The sequence below is a fragment of the Talpa occidentalis genome, unplaced genomic scaffold, assembly GCF_014898055.3.
Source record: "Talpa occidentalis isolate TD23 unplaced genomic scaffold, MPIMG_talOcc4v2.1 talOcc4.9, whole genome shotgun sequence".
NCBI classification, from domain to species: domain Eukaryota; kingdom Metazoa; phylum Chordata; class Mammalia; order Eulipotyphla; family Talpidae; genus Talpa; species Talpa occidentalis.
Window position 1 is genome coordinate 106,743,256 of NW_023605305.1, and position 21,556 is coordinate 106,764,811.

General features: G+C 41.0%; 1 protein-coding gene across 1 annotated transcript in view; it reads left to right on the forward strand.

Moving 5' to 3' along the window:
* Nucleotides 1-21,556, forward strand: part of AHCYL1 (adenosylhomocysteinase like 1) — a 34,227-nt gene that overhangs the window by 10,234 nt on the left and 2,437 nt on the right. Inside the window, exons 2-15 of the mRNA XM_037500554.1 lie at nucleotides 10,800-10,911; nucleotides 13,217-13,360; nucleotides 14,346-14,446; nucleotides 14,818-14,920; nucleotides 16,082-16,176; nucleotides 16,734-16,840; nucleotides 17,664-17,780; nucleotides 18,303-18,366; nucleotides 19,110-19,198; nucleotides 19,549-19,619; nucleotides 19,995-20,089; nucleotides 20,177-20,275; nucleotides 20,684-20,752; nucleotides 21,173-21,251. Coding sequence (XP_037356451.1) covers nucleotides 10,800-10,911; nucleotides 13,217-13,360; nucleotides 14,346-14,446; nucleotides 14,818-14,920; nucleotides 16,082-16,176; nucleotides 16,734-16,840; nucleotides 17,664-17,780; nucleotides 18,303-18,366; nucleotides 19,110-19,198; nucleotides 19,549-19,619; nucleotides 19,995-20,089; nucleotides 20,177-20,275; nucleotides 20,684-20,752; nucleotides 21,173-21,251 — 1,345 coding nt within the window. The remainder of the gene's footprint in view (nucleotides 1-10,799; nucleotides 10,912-13,216; nucleotides 13,361-14,345; nucleotides 14,447-14,817; nucleotides 14,921-16,081; nucleotides 16,177-16,733; nucleotides 16,841-17,663; nucleotides 17,781-18,302; nucleotides 18,367-19,109; nucleotides 19,199-19,548; nucleotides 19,620-19,994; nucleotides 20,090-20,176; nucleotides 20,276-20,683; nucleotides 20,753-21,172; nucleotides 21,252-21,556) is intronic.

Below are 21,556 nucleotides of genomic sequence, written 5' to 3' on the forward strand. Positions count from 1 at the left end.
GTAGGGACTGACTGTTGCTCTCATACCCCAGGATTCCCTAGAAGAAAACATCACTCCCAGAGTGGTCTCTTATTTTCCAGTGGAGAGTGAATGGAGGTTGACAAAGGCTTGGTTTTTAGTGAAGTGGGGTAAAGGGTGATTCCAAATCCAGAAGGTTGGCAGGGGAGCACCCATGTTGGGAGGCACCTCTTTTCTCTAACTAGTTTCTTATTGAGAGGGGAGACTTGATGAGATTAGTTCCAAACCTTGTATTAAGGAGAAGGAGCCTCTCCTACTTGGGGTGTAGAAGGTTCAGAAAGCTGCACATTCTTTTCTGACTCCATAGGGAGGGGATTAGCTGAGCACTGGGCATGTTTGGAATGAGCTCACCTTGCCAATTTTTGTTGAATTTGGACCAAGCCATTGTGAAAATAGTCTCTTCTCCTCAGTCTGTCATGTTCTCCCAAGCCTTTGTGGGTCCATCTGATGGATTGTCTGTACCTGACAGAAGGAGTTGGTGTTAAAGGAAATTTTCTCTTTACTTTATCTCTGAAAATGGCATAAGTCACTCATTTGCTCTGTGTTCCTTGAGTTGCTTTATCAAGAGCCTGGTAAACCCTGTGCTTGTGCTTGCTTTTTCATATTCTGCTTAGCTCGTCTCTTAGATCAGTCCTTCTCATGGAGTGGGAAACAGTGGAAGGTATCAGTCACTTTGGGAGCTTTTTCAAAATATTCATTATATCAGCCCTGACTAGACCTACATGAGAATGGGGAGGGATGGGGATAATGGGTCGGTTTGTGTACTTTGAAACAGCTTGCCCAACTAAAATGTAATGATCCTAGATTTAGAACCACTTTTTAGATTATCAAGCAATGCTGAACAAAATTGTTACAAGATCTGATATTGCTGCTACCACCTTGACTAACTTTGGCCAGAAAGGAAAATCTTGTGGCCCACGTGAGAGGTTCTGAAAATAGCCTCTATTTACTCTCCTAAGGTATTCAGAGCAAGCCAGGACCAGAAATCATTCAGCCATATCAACTCAGGATTAAGCATCTACTGTGTCCCGGACCTATGCTGAGAACTTTGGATGTGTCAGTGAACCAAACAAAGATCCACATCCTGTGGAACTTATGTTCTTTTAAGGTTATTGTTTGAGTCATGTAAGTCTAGCGTAGAGGTTCTTAACCATTTGGGATTTGGAACCTTATCAGAACTGTGTTCTTCTTTTAGAAAAATGAACATAATGCATAACAATTTGCATATAAAAGCCTAAAGCCCACCAGTGGGCCCTAGGCTAACCCTAGAATTGAGAGTGTGATTAGGATAAATCTAGGCCATGAGTTGGGTGTTTGGAACTATTAATTCCTAAACAGATTGTTTTGTGGTTTCTTCATCTGTACAGCCAAGGCAGTTTGCAAAGAATTCAAGAGTGTCTGTTAAAAAAGTAAGTATAAGGAATGGCTAGGCCTCTACCAAACCAATAGCCTTTCAGAGAGTTGGTGATCTCTTTGAAATGCTAAGAGTGAGTTTCTGTCCCCATTCCCACCACTGGTTTCTGCCTGGCTGAACTTGGGCTCAGTGGATTAAAATTAGGTAAGAATATGAGGATTTCCTTAACATTTATGAAATCCTACACTAAGATTAGTAGTAAAATTGTAAAGATAAGGAGGCACTTAAGTGAAATTCTGGCTTCAAAACACAGAAAATCACAGAGAATTTTTGAGGGGCTGTGGAAATAACCAAGGAGTAAAGACTGGAGGAAGATGGAAAAAATGGGCAGAGCGCCGAGAGATTTGACGGAGTTGTAGTCGGTAGCCGGGAGAGCAGCTTCTTTAAGCTAAAATAAGTGGACCCGAGACCCAGACAAAAAGGATGTCACTATTGTTTTATTATCAAATAGAACTCAAGAAAAAGGGTGGGGGGAGGACAGATAAGACTTTATTTGTGCAATCGTAATGTGTCTGTCCTGGAAAAGTTGGTGTTTGACTTGAGTGAATGGCCAAACCTGCCCCAGGGTTAGTACAATGTGTAACGTGTGCTGCAGAAACGTGAATGACATTTCATTTGGGACATGGGGAGAAAGAATTTGAAAAGACACAGCCAGATTTAGAGGTTGGAGCGAGAGCACACAGGGTCCTGTGCCAGTTCTGCTTTTCCCTGCCCGAAATCTGGTGTCTAGTATGACCTCAAGCCAGCACCTCTGTAATAGGGTCTTCAAAGGCCATTCTTGTTGTTTGGCCTAGAACTAAGGGGAATGTCCTCTGTCTACACTGAGAGATTGCTGAGTAAGTGCTGTATGCCCTACCTTCCAGGCTCAGTAGAGAAGCGCTGCAGTCCTCCCTCGAGAAGCCGGGAGGCTTTAGGTGATTCCAGTTGTAACTAGCACATAGATGACTGCTCTGCTCTGCAACTTTCCAACCTGCTATTAATATAAGGACGTTGCCTTGTTTATTCAGTGATGCATTAAAGCAAGCTGCCTAATCTGAGGACTATAACGAAACCACCAGTTATCTCTTTGTTGTTAAATCATTTAAAATGATAAAAAGGAATTTCAACCTCACTTCCTGAGACTATTTAGATCTGTCTTGATGGGCTTTTCAATTTATAATGCTAGTGTGTAGTTAAACCCTGCTAATCAGTTTTTGAGAAATCCTAATATTCTTTTTTTTTTAAGAAATTTATTTATTTATTTATTTGTTTATTTATACAAGAACTAGGGTACAGGCCAGATTAACCCATGCGATCTCTCCCTGCCACACTGAGATGATCCTTATTGAAACAGAATCACTTGTTCCTAAACCAGAAGAGGAGGTCACATGGAAGAAACCAGTGTTGTCAATATGAGGAGAAAAAAGCTGCAAGTAGGGAAATTAAATGTTAAAAAAAAAATAGGTGTGTTAAAATTGAAATGGAAATATTAGTATGAATTCATGAGTAGAACAAAAAGATGTCTTTCTCTATTAAAAGAACCGAGAAGTAGTGATTCCTCTCACAGCAGTTAGCATACGTTATACCAGATGTCATTCCCACTGAAAGAAATCCAGGTACCTTGGCTAAATGGCTGTTCTAGGTCTGAAGCCAGCAGAGAAAGAACAAGGTGAGCTTGGTTATCTCATGTCACAAAGGAAGAAGTGCTTAAATGCAGTCATGTCTCGAGCCTCCCTGGTGGCGCAAGTGTTAAGATGCAACCTATGAAGTTGTCCGCAGCCACTGCAGCACAGGTTCGATTCCCGGCCAGCCAGGGAGCAACCCACATGGCGCAGCAGACCTCTCCTCACTCACCCACTGCTCCCCTCGGCAGTGTACTTCGGTCAATCTGCCTGTTCTGTTCCCCACTCTGTCTGCGGTGAATCCTCTCGCACCCTGCGCCTCTGGCCTGTACCCCAGCTCTTGTATGCATAAATCTTTAAAAAATAATAATAAATGCAGTCATGTCTAAAGGGCAGAAGAGTCAGCTTGAACCAGATCCCAACTCACTGTGTTTGGGGCAGTTGGTGCTTTCATTTTACTCATTGTATAATTGAGTGTGACATATTGACTAAATAAAAATATAAATAACAAGTCAAGAAAAAACAAGAGGGAGAAGAAAAACTGTATAAAAGAATGCTAGCTGGCATCTGTGGCAGGAATGATAGAAAAAACAAATCATGAATCTATACACACCCTCTCCCCTATATAACTGGTTCAGGTAAGGATTTTGAACAGATGATAAAGTCACTAAGGAACAAGATACTTACAGGCTAAGTGTAAACCCTACAAATTAACCTTTACTTGCAAAGGAGAAAATAGACCTGTCAGAGACTAACAGTCTTACTTTAACCAAGGGTTCAGTTTAGTGCTTTTTAGATAGGACAGGAACCTGACGGCATGTACTTCCTGATATTAAAGTATTCTTGCCAAAATTTTAACCTCATTCTAATCAAACTTCAGAACTGAACTTAAAGTTTACAAGAGGGAAACTATCTGAAAAATTGAGAATATGGATGTTTATAAGACAACTGGCCTTAGCGCTTCAAGGAACAGTTGGTATCACAAGGAAGAAAAAAAGCAGACTAGCAGAGAATTTTCATGTTTGCAACCTTTTTGGGGCAGGAACATTTAAAAGTATTCATGTGTTTCTATGTATACATAAAAAGAAGCCAAATATGGAAAATGGAGAGCTTCAGTCTGGGTAGAGGGTATGTAGGTGTTCATTATACTATTGTTTTAAAATTTTTATATATCAAAAATTATAATGAAGTTGGGGGTGGGGAAGTGCAGCAGTGGGGGTGGAAGGGAACTCTGGCATATCACTGAAGTCACGGGTCTGTTCCAGGAACTTCGATTTCTGCAGATATCTGTACTAAAAAATTGTTTGAACCTAGAGATGATAATTCAGTGTGAGGAGAAGAAGAAAGACTGGCATGTTTTCATATGATACAACTTGCAGTATTAAGGATGAGGTAAGTCTGGACAAGCCAGGCAACTGGACAGGTAGAAGACTAAATGCGCATTGAAGTATAGTCACGTTCTACTGTGCATTATGGCTTTCAAAAGATTAGAAATCCCTTCCCTGTCCTACTTGCTGCCATTTTATAACCTCCTAATTTCACCTTGGCAGTATTCCTCATTTTCACCAGAGCACTGTAGGATATACTAGAAAGCCAGTGAAGTGTGTTGTCTCATGAATAGAAGGGGAGAGTAGGTAACAAAGGGTAAAACCACTCTCTGGCAACTTCTCAAGCTGTATGTTCCTTGCCATTTAAGTGACTCAGCAGTGTGGGCCCTGGTGTTGCCTCACCCCTTCCTCCCACCATGATTGTTGAAAGATCGTCCATTGAGTCCCATTTTGAAAGGAGTGTTTCTTCTGAGTGTGAAATTGGGTTCTGGCAGTGTGTGTGAGCGTGTGTTAGATCCTGTTACTTGTTGAGACATAGTGTGGGGGAGGGAGATGTGTACTGTCATTAGTCAGCTTGCCCACCTCCTCTCCTCCAGAAACTCGGGCCCCATCTGGGGAAACTGGGAAACTGAGAGTTTAGAAACTTGAGATACGGAAGGACTACAGAGCAGCCAGCCCCTGCTGAATCTGGGAAGTTGGTTTCTGCCCTCGGGGAATGGAAGAAGTTGCTGCAGGCTATGGACTCAATTCCATGACCTGAGACTAATTCTGTCGGCACATTGTTCTCTAGTGATGTGTCATGAGGGTAAGGTGTTGGGGAGAGGTACCCTTCTTTGGGAATTTTGTTTACCTGGTTAAAGTCTGAAAGATGTTCAGGCTTAAAGAATTCTTGTACCAAGAAGTTAGTGTCTATTGAGAACTGTTTCTTTGAATTCATCTGAAATGGGAATTAGGTTGATCACTGGTAGGTATCAAAGGTTTTGCACCTGTTGAACTGACAGCCATACAATCTCCTTTCTCTGAAGAGTGGGTGAGAGTACAATCTGTAGAAGAAAGAACAGATTAGCCAGATGTGTGAAAGAGGGTGAAGAAGATGTGGGAGGAATCCTAGAAGGTGTTCCCACACGTTGCTTAGTAGTCAACCTATATGGCTCAGGTGCTAAATGTTTAAGAAATACCTGATTGTAATTGTTAAATAGAATAATCTGCACATAGTATACCAGAGGAGACGGGGCAGATTGCTAGAAATGTGGGAATGTCTCAGAAAATCAGTAGTGTTGCAGAAAAGGGATATTGGCCCTTCAGATAATCCTTAGCAATAAGAGGTGGATCCCTCTACTCACTTCTAAGCTATACTTTCTTAATGATTTGTTTTCCTAATTGCTGTTTACCTTTGAGTCTAGTTTTTCACCCTTAGGAGGAAGCCTTTCTGAGGAAATTAAAACCTTGTTATATAGGCATTGAAATAACAGGCTTAATAAGTTGTCTTACCTAATCTCTGATTTTTGGAGACCTGCACTAAATAATATCCAGATGAGGCTGTGAAGTATTCCATATCCAGCATGTTCCCAAAGAAGCAGTAAAAGCCATTTGCATTATCATTACACTGTGGTTCAAAATACTTGCAGATTTTAAGGAACCTATTTCCTTTCATAGATCTTTCCTGGAATAGCACCAGGAGGAACACTTGGTGCTTCACAAATGTATTGCCTAAAAAAATTAGCTGCTCCACCAGTATTATCCTATCACCATCCTATAGTGTCATAGTAGAATTCTGGTGGCTTTTAATTCTTCCTGATTCAGGAACTAGAAGGCAAAATTGGGTGGGATCTGGAAGGAAGTGTAATGAAGCCATTTAATAGACCATGTGTGTAGAAGTAAACTTCTCCACTTCCAATGGTAAAAAATACCATTTGGAATCAACTGAGTGAGTAGTATACAGTTCTTCTCAAGTAGCTTATAACTGTTTTGGGTTAATTGTGCTCCATTTTTCTTGTTAATATCCAGTAATTCTTTCAGCACTTTCACCAGACTTACCACTAGGTTGGGGTATTCTATGCCTCCGATTATCTCTTTGGTAGAGTTTTTCTTTATTTTCATTATCACATGGAAGATAATCATTGTATCCACACAGCTATTTGAAGAAGTGCTGTAAAATAATTTGCACGCTAAATTGGCCTGGCATTTGAGATTCTAAGACACAGCAAGTAGACTTCTGTATTTGGATGTGCTATTTGAAGAATGAGTCAGTCTGACCTTCTATGCTTCTCAGATGTGGTATTAATGCAAGACTGGAACACTGGTGCGCTTGTTGTGGGTACGGCTGTAATGGGGTGGGAGTTCCCAAACACAAAATAATTCTTTGACCTAGGACTTTCTGGTTGTCAGATATTTTTTGGACTCCATTAATCTCCTTTTCCTCCCTCTTTCCCCCATCCTATGTCATATTTAGATCTAGCCTTCCTGACAGATCTAGAAGTGAAGACACACTAAGGGCACACCAATTAAGATTTCATGATTGGGGGAAATCATGATAGTAATGTGAACAGAACAACTTTGCAGTCGTTTTCAGATTTTGTCTTTAATCATATTTGGCTTAAATGCAGTGAGTTCAGTCCAATGAAAATACTATTATTGAGACCAACTCATTAGAGAGTAAGCTTGTGATACGGAAAAATTGCTCTTAGCGACAGTTTATTTACAATGTGAAGGTGAACACTCCAGGAGGAAGACAGAGCTAGCAGAGCAGCTGCACGCCACAGCAGCAGTGTGATGCACATTCCCTTCAGCCTGTAGTTTGGGGTGGGAAAGCAGACAAGGTGAGTAAGCATCTATGTGTAGCTAGACCTCCTTATTAGTGATGAGGATATGAAAGAGGTGCAAGGACAGACTCATCCATCCATGTCATAACTTGAGTTAACATTCTGTCCACTTCAAATATGAGCCCTGGTCATTATTTGAGAGCTGGGGTAGTGGGGACACTTATTAACAAGCTGCTTGTGACAGTCTAATATTTTTAGATAAGAAAGATTTTGCTAAGCTTTAGGCTACTGAGGAGCAATAGTGCTAAGAGATGGGATTATGACTACTAATTCACTTCTTAGGTGGTTGAAACACATTTCCATCTTGCCACAGTGCACCTCTGTTTTTCACTTAAACTGCTTTAAAGTGCTACTGAGTTCCTCACTCACCCCCAGGTAGGTGGTGTTTGGAAATAAACCAGAACTTTTTGAAAAAAGATGACCAAACAGGGGAGGGAATCTGTCAGCGCTGAGAAGAGTGCAGCTCTTGGGCAGGCTGCCCTTGCCAGGGGTAGTGAGGCTGATGGGGAATGGGCTGCCTCTGGAGAGTGTTAAAAGGCATTGATGGTCTCTTGACTGTATTTTTTCTACCGCCTGAATGACTGCACATTGGCTTGAAAGTCATTACCTTAGTCCTGGATTAATCTCTTAGGTAAAACTGGCTTTGCTGACTGCAGAAGTCACGTGAATATGCAGTGGGAATTCCTATCTAGAAGGGCAAATGCTGAGTGTGGCCGTAGATTTTTTTAAAAGGCAGTTATGATTTTGACATTTAAGCTATTTAAAGTTTAACACCTAAACTGAAAAAGCTGCTTTGGATGTACAAAGATAATTTGTTCATCCAGTTCTGGTGCAGTATATGTAGTTTAACTTGAGCATCCTTTCTGAAATTTGATCATTTGATCTTACAGAAGAAAGAGTAGCCTAAAGGAAAAAAAAAAACTTGACCAGTTGAATGTTGAGCCATAGGTGGATTTTACTCTATTTTGGAAGGTGTGTAGAAGCTTTGGATTGGATTTTTATTTAGTTTTAATTGTCTTACATTGTTTATTTTTGTACAATTTGGTACACTTGTCTATAGTCCCCATAAGTCTCCCATCACCACGTCACCTGTGAACCATTACCATAGTCCCTTGTGCTCTTCCCTCCCTACTTTGATTCATCTCCCTCCTCCCCGCCCTGCATGCCTCAGATCTATAGTTTACCTGCAAGTTTTCTTTTTTCCTTTTTTTTTTTTTTTTTTTGACCCTTTGTTTGGATCCCCTGTATTCCTCTTATAGGTGAAATCATCTGGTATTTTTCTTTTCCCTCCTGACTTATTCCACTGGGCATAATCCCTTCTAGTTCCATCCTTGTTGCTGAAAATGGCATGAGTTTATCTTTTTTGATTGCTGAATAATATTCCATTCTGTATATATACCACATCTTCTTGATCTAGTCATCTGTTTTTGGATCTGTTTTAGGTTGTTTCCATGTCTTAGCTACTGTAAATAGTGCTGCAATAAACATAGTCTTGCAAGATTCATTTCAAATTAATGTTTTTGTGTCATTTAGGTAGATTCTTAGGAGTGGAATTGCTGGGTTATATGGTAACTTCATTTTTAATAATTAGAGAACCTCCACATAGCTTTGCATAGGGTTGGACCAGTTTGCATTCCCACCAGCAGTTTAAGAGGGTTCCTTTTTCTCCACATTTTAGCCAGTATTAGTTGTTGCCAGCTTTTTTAATATGTGCCATTCACACTGGTGTGAGGTGGTAACATTGTGGTTTTAATTTGCATTTCCCTGATTATAAGTGATGCTGAGCATTTTTTTCATATACCTGTTGGCATTTGCATTTCCTCTTTGGAGAAGTGTCTTTTAGCTCTTCTGCCCATTTTTTTTTTTAAGATTATTTATACAAGAACTGGGGTACAGGCCAGATGCACAGGAGGGTGAGAGGATTCACCAGTGACAGAGTGGGGAGCAGAACAGGCAGACGGACCGAAATACACTGCCGAGGGGAGCAGTGGGCGAGACGGGAGAGGTCTGCCGTGCCATGTGGGTTGCTCATTGGCCAGCTGGGATCGAACCTGCACTGCAGAGGCTGTGGACAGCTTCACAGTGTGGCGCTCAACCGCCTGCGCCACCAGGGAGGCCCACTTCTGCCCATTTTTTGACTGGATTGTTTACTTTGTTTTTGTTGAGTCATGTGAGCTCTTTGTAGATCTTTGATATTAGTTGGAGGGTGGATTGTAAATGGAAAAACTTTGTTTTTATTGTTTTTCCTTGGACTTGCTACCCAAATAGTAGTGTGTACTTGGCCTTTATTGCATGGCTATTCTGTTTTCATTCTTGGTGTGGAAACATGAATCTGTGGTCCCTTGATTACTGTTTGATTACCGATGGAATCCTGCTAATTCAGATTTTTATTTATTTCTATAAGCTGCCTGTGCCTAGGCTGCACTTATATGCCTGATTCTTACACCTGGAGCTGGAGGGTACGTGTGACAGTTCATGCCCGGCTTTACAGTGACTATAACCATATCACTAGAATTATAAAGATCTTAATCAGTAATAGCTTACGCTTCCGGAGATACTTGCTAGGACTTAGCTTAATTCTCCATTGGATTATTTTTTATATTTAGTCAGGTAGTAAGGAAGATCTCGATTCAGATTTTCAAACCAATTTGTTTTTCAAGAGGCCGAAGTTTATAATTTAAAAAGAGGGCTTATCTGAGTTTAAGCAGGCATTCAGAAGAAAAATTTAAGCCTTTTAACAAAAGAAACTGTTTTCAGGTACTTTTGAAAGAGCCATTAATTTTTCTATAATATTGTCAACTATTTGAACTATTTTCTCCTGCCTTCACATTACTCCTAATTAGTTGCAGTTTACTATGGTATATGGTATATGTGTGTTTTTAAATTTCTCTTTCATTTGTATATTGTAGTATTTTACTGTATGTAGAGGTGTATTCTGGGGATACTACATTGGTTTTGTAGTATGGGTTAAGCGCCGCAATATGAAGCAATCCGCAGCCTCTGCAGCACAAGTTCGATCCCCGGCCGGCCAGGGAGCAACCCACATGGCACAGCAGACCTCTCCTGTCTCGCCCACTACTCCCTTCAGCAGTGTATTTCAGTCAGTCTGCCTGTTCTGTCCCCCACTCTGTCTCTGGTGAATCCTCTCACCCCCCACATCTCTGGCCTGTACCCCAGCTCTTGTATGCAAAAACAAATCTTTAAAAAAAAAAAACAACAATGTACTATGGGAGAATATTCTGGGAGAAAAAAAACAAACAAACAAACAGAAACTCTTTGAGATTGTACCTGACATTGATAGTTTGGAGGAAGGGTATAAGAAGAACACTGTGGAATGTGAAAAGGCAGATTTGTGAAATTGGACAGATGCTTTTCAAAGTTTGTTCTTAAGCTTCTCCCCTTCCCCCCCCCACCCCCCGCCGAAAAAATATCCTGCTAAAACAATTAGACAGTTGGCATTTTGGGAGGAGGCAGTGTAGCCTCTATCCACCCTAGTTTTTATAGAGTTGTTGGCTTAGTAGGAGTCACATAACATTGACTTTTAAGGAAGACAATGTATGACCTTAAAAAATAATGTCATAGAATATTTGTAAGTCTTCAATTTTTTCTCTTATAGCAAATTCAATTTGCTGATGACATGCAAGAATTCACCAAATTCCCCACCAAGACTGGTCGAAGATCTTTGTCTCGCTCCATCTCTCAGTCCTCCACTGATAGCTACAGTTCAGGTGAGTGTGTATGGCATGTCCTTTCTGATCTCGTTTCCTTTTTCCAGAGCCTTGAGCTGGTTCTCTGCCCAGTGCTCCTTATCTAGAATCTGAAAATACCTTGTGTCAGGGCTGCCCACATTCATGCTGAAAGCTGATGATCACTGGTTGAGCAGTGGGAGCACTCCCAGCCAGGCTTGTAGCTGGGGAAGCTTTTGTCTTTTTGAGACTGTCTTCCCTTGACCCTCTCTGTGTGGTCTATGCTCTTGTGTGTATGCCAGCCAGTGCCTGGTTGGTGGAACTGGACAGCTTCCCATTCCCATGTTTATCTGTCCACATTACAAAGGGAGAAATCAATGTTATTTTGGCTGATGCAACTGGCCTTGAAAAAGCGGTGTACTTTGGAAGCATAATATCTGATATCTTTGTCTAAGATACACCCTGCCACCTTTTTCTTTTTTGTCTCCAAAACTGCTTGAATTATAGCAATAAAAATTCATGTTTTGGGGCCTCTCTGGTGGAGCAGGGGTTAAAGTCTCAGCACTATAAAGCTATCGCCAGCTACTGCAGCCTGAGTTCAATCCCTGGCCAGGGAGCTGACTCACATGGCACAGCAGACCTTTGTCTCTCCTACTGCTCCCCTCAGCAGTGTATTTCAGTAGGTCCCTGCCTGTTCTACTCCCCACTCTGTCTGTGGTGAATCCTCTCACCCCCTCCACCTCTGGCCTATACCCCAGTTTTTGTATGCATAAATAAATAAAAATAAATCTTAAAAAAAAAGTTCATGTCTTGGCTCCTTTTGTTTACTAGGTTACCCTTAATATTGCAGTGTCTGCCCCTGTAACCTCTCTAGTGGGAAGGAGTCAAGCTATTGTCATGTAGCTCCAGCTCTGTCTCCTTTTACTTCTCCTCTCTTATCTTAGCCCTGTATCGGTGGACTTTTTTTTCTGCCTTGAATTCTGTTCTTCCCACCTTTTAGAGGGGGACTAGAATATTAACATGGAAAAAGATACCGAATCTTAGGATTTCAGTACAATTGGGTTAGAAACAGGAGCATCTAATCCAATCACTTCATTGTTTAACTGAAGAAACATTGTTAAAAGACTAAGGGGCTTGCCCCAAGGTCACAGATTGCTATTAATGTCAGCAAATAGGTTTATACCAAAAGCCATTTATTGTCTTTTGCTTGAATACTGTTTGCCTTTTATTAACATTAAAGACTGGGCTTGAGGCAAAAGGAATGTTAAAAAAAACAACCACCACCTTTGTCTCTGCCCTGTGTTACTGGTAACCTAACAGAGAAAAAGTAGGCAGGTAAGAGCAAATGGTGGTACATAGGGTTAAGTGCTAAAATAAATGAATATACAGGTTCACCTATAAATAAGCAAGAAAAGGTTCCAAATATACTGGCTATCATAAGTGAAAAGGTGTCTTATTTGAACAGAAGGTGGTGAGTGACAAGCAGACTAATCATAGCTAAGAGACCTAATGCATCAGCAGTAGCAGTGATCAGGAAAATACGCAGTTCAGAGAAGAAAGAAGTAATTTGAGAGGTGAGGTGAGACTCCTTGTTGCTTATTCTCTTGCACATCTCTCTGAAAGAACATTTAACTTTTATTTGAAGTTGTTTTTTAAAGTTGGATATCTTGAGTGATCTTAGGGCTGGCAATAGAAACAGTTTCTTACCTTTTGTGACATTTCTTTCCATTCTGTATTCCTTGAACCCAAAACTATTGTAAATCCCTGTGTATCATTTATCTTGTCACTCATCCATGTTAGTGGTTCACAAAGTGTGGTCCTCTGATCAATAGAATCAGCAACACTTGAGAACTTACTAGAAATGCTAATTCTTGGGTCCCACCCGAGACCTGCTGGACATTTCTGAAGGTGGGACCTAGGCGTCTATATTTTATTAAACCTTCCATATGTTGCTAATAGATGCTTAGATGCTTAGGTCTGAGAACCAGAGACAAGAAATAGCATTCCTTGTCTGCCCTAAATTATCCTCCCATTTTTGCTGTGACTGGTTCTAATCCAGGTTGGAACCAAGTACCCCTATCTGAGATTCACTGGACCTGATGCAGGTTTAGGAGCAATAGCTCCTTAGCACAGGTACTAATGACAAAGGATTATCAGGGTGAATAAAAGGGCCACAGCACTGCAGTTTACTCATGCCTTGAGTAGAGTAGAAGTGACAGTGACGTAAAAGGTGGCTCCAATTAAGAATGTTCGCTTAACTTAAATGAGAGTCCCTTAAGGGCTCTACTCTGTGGAGTTGGGACCAATGAGGTTTTTCTATCCTCATTTCTTTCTTTCCTGGCTCTAGCTGCGTCCTACACAGATAGCTCTGATGATGAGGTTTCCCCCCGAGAAAAGCAGCAAACCAACTCCAAGGGCAGCAGCAATTTCTGTGTGAAGAACATCAAACAGGCAGAATTTGGACGCCGGGAGATTGAGATTGCAGAGCAAGGTAAAAAAGGGGAGTGGGTACAGAACCAAAAGCGACCCAGTTGTTGGTCATCAGGATTCACAAATAAGGCTTGGATGCGAACTTGAAAGTCTCCTGGGAAAATTCAGTCCCCTAGTGCTTTGTTTAAACAGATCGATCTGTGTGGAGCTTAAGCTTCAGGATCTTGTTCTTGTTCTCCCTACTTCCTGTTCTCAGCATGTGCTAATTACACAGTGTAGTTTCTGTTTTCCTTCCTGGTGCCACCATCTTCAGACATCCACATGCAGCGTCAGCATGTTCTGAAGCACTGCATGGTGGTTGGTTCTGTGGGATCCTACTGTAGTTACCAATCTCGGAGGCCCAGATTTCCCAAAGGCAGCAAATGTGAGGTTTTAGCTAAGGATGTCATGACATAGGGTCTTGTTTGGTCTTTGTTGCTGAGCACCCTCTGCTGGAAATAAATAAAAGTGACTGGCAACCAGACAGTCTTGGTTTTTCCACCTCCCCACTCCGGGTAAGATGTCTGCTCTCTTGTTGCTTTCATGTTGAAGGCGTGTTCAATTCTGGAGGGGAGTGCAGACACCAGACAGACTGACAGAGTTGGGTTAAGGCAGCATGCAAAAACAGAAACCGTTCGCTTCTGCTGAGGGTAAAGTCTTCTTCCTGGTCTGATGATTATGTCTGGGAGCTGATTAGCCATAACTACTTCCTCTCCTCCCAAATGAAACTTACCCTGGACTTTGATCTGTTTTGAAAACTGAATTCATTCACTATTCAGTCCTCTATACACAACTGAAATAGAGGAAGAGAGAAATTCTCTGCTATTTTGGATGACAACTCCCCACTGATGTTCTGTTGAAGCTGACAGTAATCATGGTAATAGACTTAGAGATTTTCTACCTCATCTCACTGTATTTGAACAGATCCTGACCAGCCCTGTATGTTCCTGGGGCGGGAGGTGACATTGCTAGTGCACACCTAGCTCAAATCCTCTGTTCTTTCACAGACATGTCTGCTCTGATTTCACTCAGGAAACGTGCTCAGGGGGAGAAGCCCTTGGCTGGTGCTAAAATAGTGGGCTGTACACACATCACAGCCCAGACAGCGGTGAGTTTTTTGGGATAAAACAGAGGAACTTTTGATGAGAGGAGGAAAGAAACTTTTCTTTAACTTGCTTTCTTTTCCCTGTCTTAGCCAACCTCCTAATGCTAACTTAATTGGGTGGGACAATAATGGTGTTTTCTACTTTGTTTTTATAGGTGTAGATAAGCCTTTTAATAAACCCAACTTAAGGAAATTAGATTTGTAATAAAAATGTAATAAAAATGTTAAGACTTTAGTAACATATCTCTCGGATACCAGTCTGCTACCTAGCTAGATTTGTAACTTTCCAGTGTAGCACCTGATGTATATTGTTCTTATTTGCCATTCCTGTTTGACCCTCCACTTTCTCAACCTGTTCCTGTACATCTACATAGGTATTGATTGAGACTCTGTGTGCCCTGGGGGCTCAGTGCCGCTGGTCTGCGTGCAACATCTACTCCACCCAGAATGAAGTGGCTGCAGCTCTGGCTGAGGCTGGTAGGTTCAGCTTTTTCACCAAAGCTCTTTGACTTTGCCTCAATATGGTTATCTAAATATAAATTTTTGTGTCAAAATTGTTATTACAGTGACATAGATGTCTAGGGCCTGTAAAACTTGGAGCATAGTAAAAATATATCAATAGGAGGAAATGGATAATAAAATTAAGGTTTGTATCCATAAGGGAATATTACATAGTCATTGAAATTTGTCTTTGAAAAGAACCTAATAAAATGGGAAAATGCCCAATTCTGATGTTAAATCACCAAGAGAGAATACTAAACTCTATGAGTTATGTAAGTATGAGCTCAGTTGATCTCCTTTCAACAAATCTTGTCACTTTGGAGCGAACACAAGCAAAAAGTGCCTTCTATTTTGATACTTCATTAATTTGGTGTTCAGTATTGAAATACTGAAAATAGTATGGATTACTCATGAGTTCGGTTAAACATTAAATAATTTTTATTGTTAAAATATTCAGAAGACTATCACTGTGAAGTTTCTTAAGGATCTCCTATCTTTGTAGGGTCTTTAGAAAGTACTTTGTAACACTTGTTTTTCTTATTTACTCTTTTCTGCAGAAAATTAGGAGGCTCCAGAAAAAAATCTATAATACGGCTACACAGAGAGAATATTTGACTTATTTTTCCTCTTTTCATTCTTTATAGAGATTAACTAAATTTCAGTATGTATGCAATTTGTAACCTTAATATATATAATATTTTCAATAGTTCTCATGACACTGAAAACTTTGACAGCATCCTGTATAATACTAAGTTGCTGTGTGGCTTTACTTCACTATTTTTCGTATGTTGAACATTTAGGTTTTCTCAAGATGCTTGCTAACATGAATAATGTTCCAGTGAACAACTTTGTTTAGATTCCCATTTCATTCATCTCTTTAGGATTGAGTCCCAAATATAAAATTGGCCAAAGAGAATAGCATTTTAAAGGTCCAAAATACTTTTAAATTAAAACAAAGACCCCATAAAGTCTTGACAATTTCTGCAATAACTTCTTAACTTTTACCCTTTGTAAATTGTTTCCTTTCTTGAATAGTTTCGGTAGCCTTTTTCTCTTCACATGTATCTCAGAAAGTGATACTGTTATACAACACACTCCCCAAAGCAGGAATCTGCTGATTTGTTTCCATTTCTATAGGAGTTGCAGTGTTTGCTTGGAAAGGCGAGTCAGAAGATGACTTCTGGTGGTGTATTGATCGTTGTGTGAACATGGATGGGTGGCAGGCCAACATGGTAATAATGCATATTTATTCTACCTTCACTTTTGACGAAAGATTTGTTCCTTTTCTCCCTCAAAGCATGGTTCCCTAAATGTGTTTTGGATGTTTGGTCTTATGCACTGACTTTGTTACCAAAGTGTTTAGCTTGATGCATATTCAGAATGGTTCTGAGTACTGAATGGAAAGGAGGGGGATGGGCAGAACTAACTGAACATATGTCTAAAACACAGAAGAATGAAATAGAAGGAAATGATATGGTACCTCTTTGGAGTAGGAGTCTGGTTTCTTTTTGCCCCAGCTCTCCTTTTGCATTCAAAGGAGCTACATATTTCAAGACTCTAGACTAAAAATGAATGTGATTAGCCAGTACTCTTCACTATAGCTTAGAACAAATTTAGGGATCCGCTTAACCATTTAACACCAACAAATTTGACTGTGTTTCCACTGTCTGAGCTCTAAGGAGCTCTTCTAAAATATACAGGGCTCTCTTAATAGTACAGAAGTGGGTTCAAAGTTCCCCCCAGCTCTAGCAGCCTGAATGCCCATAGAAGTCTTCTGGCTGTTCTATAGATCCTGGATGATGGGGGAGACTTAACCCACTGGGTTTATAAGAAGTATCCAAACGTGTTTAAGAAGATCCGAGGCATTGTGGAAGAGAGCGTGACTGGTGTTCACAGGTAACAGATTCTGGAGTAGCTGCCCCTTGTGTCCTTGCCTCAGCAAATTCTTCTGGTTTCTGTTAGGCTCTAGGGCTCTGTTTCAGGCTTGTAGTAAACAAATGGGAATGTCTTCATTAGAAAAAAACTTTTGAGTTTTCACTTTTGAAAAATCAAGGAGACCCTAAAGAAGTCATTTCAGGTTCTAGTTTATACATTTTTTTTCTCTCCCATTTATTCTACTGAGTGATTCTCAACCAGTGTTGGGAGGTAGGGAGTGAGTATATCTTTAAAAACTATAATCAACATTGTATTACAATTTTATATTTTAAATATGAAAAAGTCCTATTGTAAAATTGTACAGTATACACACTACAGAAAGTAAAACTGGGTTAAAATACTTGTCTTGATGGAATACCTAAAAGAGATCTGAAAGAGTGTTTCTCGGTTGGGTCACATGGTGCATGTACAGCAACACACAGACACAGGGAACTATATCAGTCATTGATAATCTTTGTTTATCAGAATTAGGAACAGGTTTTTAAAAGATAAAGAAAATGCTGGTCTAAATATATCTCCTTTATGGAAGAGAAGAAAAATTTCTTCAGTTAAAAGGTTTTTTTTTCCTTCCGCAAAAAAGCAGGGGAAGGGTGCCTAGAGGGAAAAGAAAACAAAAACAAGTGAGGAGGGAGGACAAGGAAAGTCTTGTTACTAGTAACCTTGGGAAATAATTAAGATTGGGGAGGGCAGCATGGAACTTGAAGAGAATGAAGCTGATTTTCCTACATACTACGTTTTACCAGCTAACTTTTGTTTTGTTTGTTTTTGTGGCTTCTCCCTTTAGGCTGTATCAGCTCTCCAAAGCTGGGAAGCTCTGTGTTCCAGCCATGAATGTCAATGATTCTGTTACCAAACAGAAGTTTGATAACTTGTACTGCTGTCGAGAATCCATCTTGGATGGGTAGGTTGAAATATTCAAATTTACAGGGAGTTAAACTGGGATTGGGTTGCACTGTTGGTTGGCTATCACTTCAGTCCTGTCTTCTGGTCTCCTTTGGCTTTAAAAATTTGTTAAAGGGATCCTATTCTGAGCCCAACCAACTTTGGTTGAAGTGGAGTAGAGCCCCACAATTTTAATTTGTGCAGAGAGACTTTGTTTGAGCTGAACCTTTTTTTTTTTCAAGATTTATTTTTATACAAGAACTGGGGTATAGGCCCAAGGCGCGGGAAGGTGAGAGGGTTCACCAGAGGCAGAGCGGGGAACAAAACAGGCAGACAGACTGAAATACACTGCTGAGGGGAGCAGCGGGCAAGACAGAAGTCTGCCGCACCATGTGGCTGTCTACCTGGCCGGCTGGGAATCGAACCCATGCTGCAGAGGCTGCGGACGGCTTCACAGCACTGCACTCAACTGGCTATGCCACCAGGGAGGTCCTGAGCTGAACCATTTTTGTTTGAGTTGAACCATTGTCTGTTTCCACAGCTTGAAGAGGACCACAGATGTGATGTTTGGTGGGAAACAAGTGGTGGTGTGTGGCTATGGTGAGGTAAATAGCTGGACCTCAGTGTCTGTCTTTTCATACACGTATTAGGATTGTTGAATGAAGGGAGTTATGCTGTTGGCATGGAATCACTCATATAGGGTTTAAAATGTGCTTTAAGATAATATTTCTCAAAGCAATAGCAAAAGACCTTTATTCAGTTTCACAAATAGGGACACGTGAATGAATTGATTTTTCAGATTCCATTATTTTGTTTTGTAAAGTAGAAAGTTGACATTCTTCCCCAACCCCCTCCCCCACATTTCCAACAAAAACCTTTCATGAGACTTAATTCAAGTGAAGTGTGAAAATGGAAGTGGCCTATAGTTGATATCTCTGGAATAGGTGCGGGAGATTTTATCGTCTTCAGTAATAACCCACAGATGTTCCTGAGTTGCTTGGTTGTCCTTGTGTTCTCCAGTGAGAGTTACCAGGTTTTTCTAGAGTTAAAAACTAGAGGTTGTAGTTGCTCTTTCTTGATCTTGTTTCCCTAGTGGTAACATTTTAATTTTCTTGATCTCTTCATCCCAAGCCCCAGCCCTTGCTATGAAGTATGAAGTGTCTGTAGAACACCTCTCTCACTAATAGGCACAGCATAATCTAGATCTGTTTCTACTGTGCTTGGGTCATTCCTCCAAAGGCTTGCTAGTTGATTGGTGACTTGAGGAGGTTAAGATCCATTTCCCAAACTGTCTACCTGCCCCGATACCCTGCACCTGACAGCCTACCTTCTTTCTTATGCTCCGCAGGTGGGAAAGGGCTGCTGTGCTGCTCTCAAGGCCCTCGGAGCAATTGTCTATATCACAGAAATTGACCCCATCTGTGCTCTGCAGGCCTGGTAAGAACAGAGCGGCAATACTATTGATTCATTCCAGGTACTTTGTTTCTGAGAGTTTATGATTGATTGTGTTAACCATTCCTTGCAGAAATCTCTCAAAGGAGGAAGGCTAAGATTGCTCTGTTCCCTTCATTGTAAACCTGGGGCACTCCTAGAGCCTCTTGGCAATTCCTTCTTGGATGAAATCTTGGGGAATCTGAAGAGGCCAGTGTGTATAGTTTAGCACAGCTTGTCACTTTACATCCTTGTGAGGTAGCACTTTAGAAGAGAATTTAGTTGTCTCATTTTGTGACCAGCTTCTATCTTACTGCTCCTTGCTTTGATCATAGTTTTCCTTCCTTTTCTTCCAGCATGGATGGGTTCAGGGTGGTAAAGCTAAATGAAGTCATCCGGCAAGTTGATGTCGTAATAACTTGCACAGGTAAGTACCAGTACTTTGGGGTGTGTGAGGGATGTTAACTCTGAGGCTAAATCTTGAAAGTCTTATGACTGACGTTCATACACAGTGGGTGAGACCTGTGCTCAGTGTGAACATCTTAGAACTAGAGTAAGTTATTAGACCCTTAATATGTTTTCCAGAACAAAGAACCTTTTTCCCTGATGGCTTTTTCTACTGCTCCATTTTAAAAACAAATAACTGAGCCTAAAGATCTACTATAAAATGCACGCTTATTTTCTTATGATGTATACATGCTCTTTAATGCTAGCAAACCTCTCTGCCATGTTCTAACTGAAAATCAGTCACTACATTTGTTTCCTAGCATCTCCTTCCTCAGCCACCCTCCTTTATTTTTAGGAAATAAAAATGTAGTGACACGGGAACACTTGGACCGCATGAAAAACAGTTGTATTGTTTGCAATATGGGCCACTCCAACACAGAAATTGATGTGGTAAGACTGCTCTCGCTCCTTTGTTGGTAGGCCTGCCTCCTTTCCCTCCCCTCATAGCCACAGCCAACTGTGCTCTCGTCCTTTCAGACCAGCCTCCGCACTCCGGAGCTGACATGGGAGCGAGTCCGTTCTCAGGTGGACCATGTCATCTGGCCAGATGGCAAGCGTGTCGTCCTACTAGCAGAGGTACACACTCAGAAGGACTCCAGCAGTGCTGCACAAGCAGAGTAGTTAGTTACCTATGTGGGGGAGGGAAGGCAGGAAAAAAATACTCGCCCTGTGATTCCCTGAACTCTTATCTTCGCATGGAGGTATATTTATCAAATGGTCTGGTCCCCAAATAGAGTCACTCAAAAAAAAATCTATTTTCTTCTAAGGAGCATACTGTTTCCTGACCACAGCTGATTCTTTGTCTTGTTAGATGAACTTGCACAAAGTTAGCTAAAATCTAGAATTTGGGTCTAAAACTGTAATTCTTCCTTTTCCTAGCGTAGATAGTGTAAACTCCTTTCCTGGCTTTGCTTGACTTGAATGACAGTGGAATCATACAGATGGATAACACGGCTCATCTCAGGACTCTCTTTTACCTTGCAGGGGCGTCTGCTCAATTTGAGCTGCTCCACAGTTCCCACTTTTGTTTTGTCCATCACAGCTACAACACAGGTATGTGACTGAATGCCTGTTACCCTGCAATGAGATGAGTGAACTGGTCAGAGTTCTAATGACAATGAGTCCTGCTATGTTCTTATCAACCTGTTTTTTTTCAAGGATGTAAGTTGTTGAGACTTAGGCTTTCTCAAGTAATCAATCCAGGCAGAATCACTGTTTGTGTCCTTTTGAGCTGGCTCAGAATGTAGTATTCCAGCTTAGTTGTGTCTTTTATCAGGAGCAAGACAAAAGCAACAGTGAGTCCTCTTGTGATGTGTGCTGGCACTTACTACAGGCTAACTCCTTGGTGCTGTTACTATAGTAGTAGATCACTTTAGTATTTACTTACTAGTTTTATCTTTGTGTTAAACCTACTTTTATTTTTATGCCCCTATCTAAGTGTTTGTGCTTTTGAATCCTCTTTTCCCATCTTAGGCTCTGGCACTGATAGAGCTCTATAATGCACCTGAGGGACGATACAAACAAGATGTGTACTTGCTTCCTAAGAAAATGGGTGAGTGAGAAATAGTAGAAACCTGTATTGATCTCCCAGATTGTTGCATGGTTTATTACAGTTAATATGAAAAGCATTAGGGCCTCCCTGGTGGTGTAGGGGTTAAGTCTCAGCGCTATCACCTCTATGGCCTAAGTTCAATCCCCAGCCAGGGAACTGACCCATATATGGTACAGCAGACCTCTCCTATCTCTCCCACTGCTCCCCTTGGCAGTGTATTTCAGTAAAATCCATGTGTTCTGCGCCACACTCTGTCTCTGATGAATCCTTCTGGCCTGTGCCCTAGTTCTACAAAATAATAATTT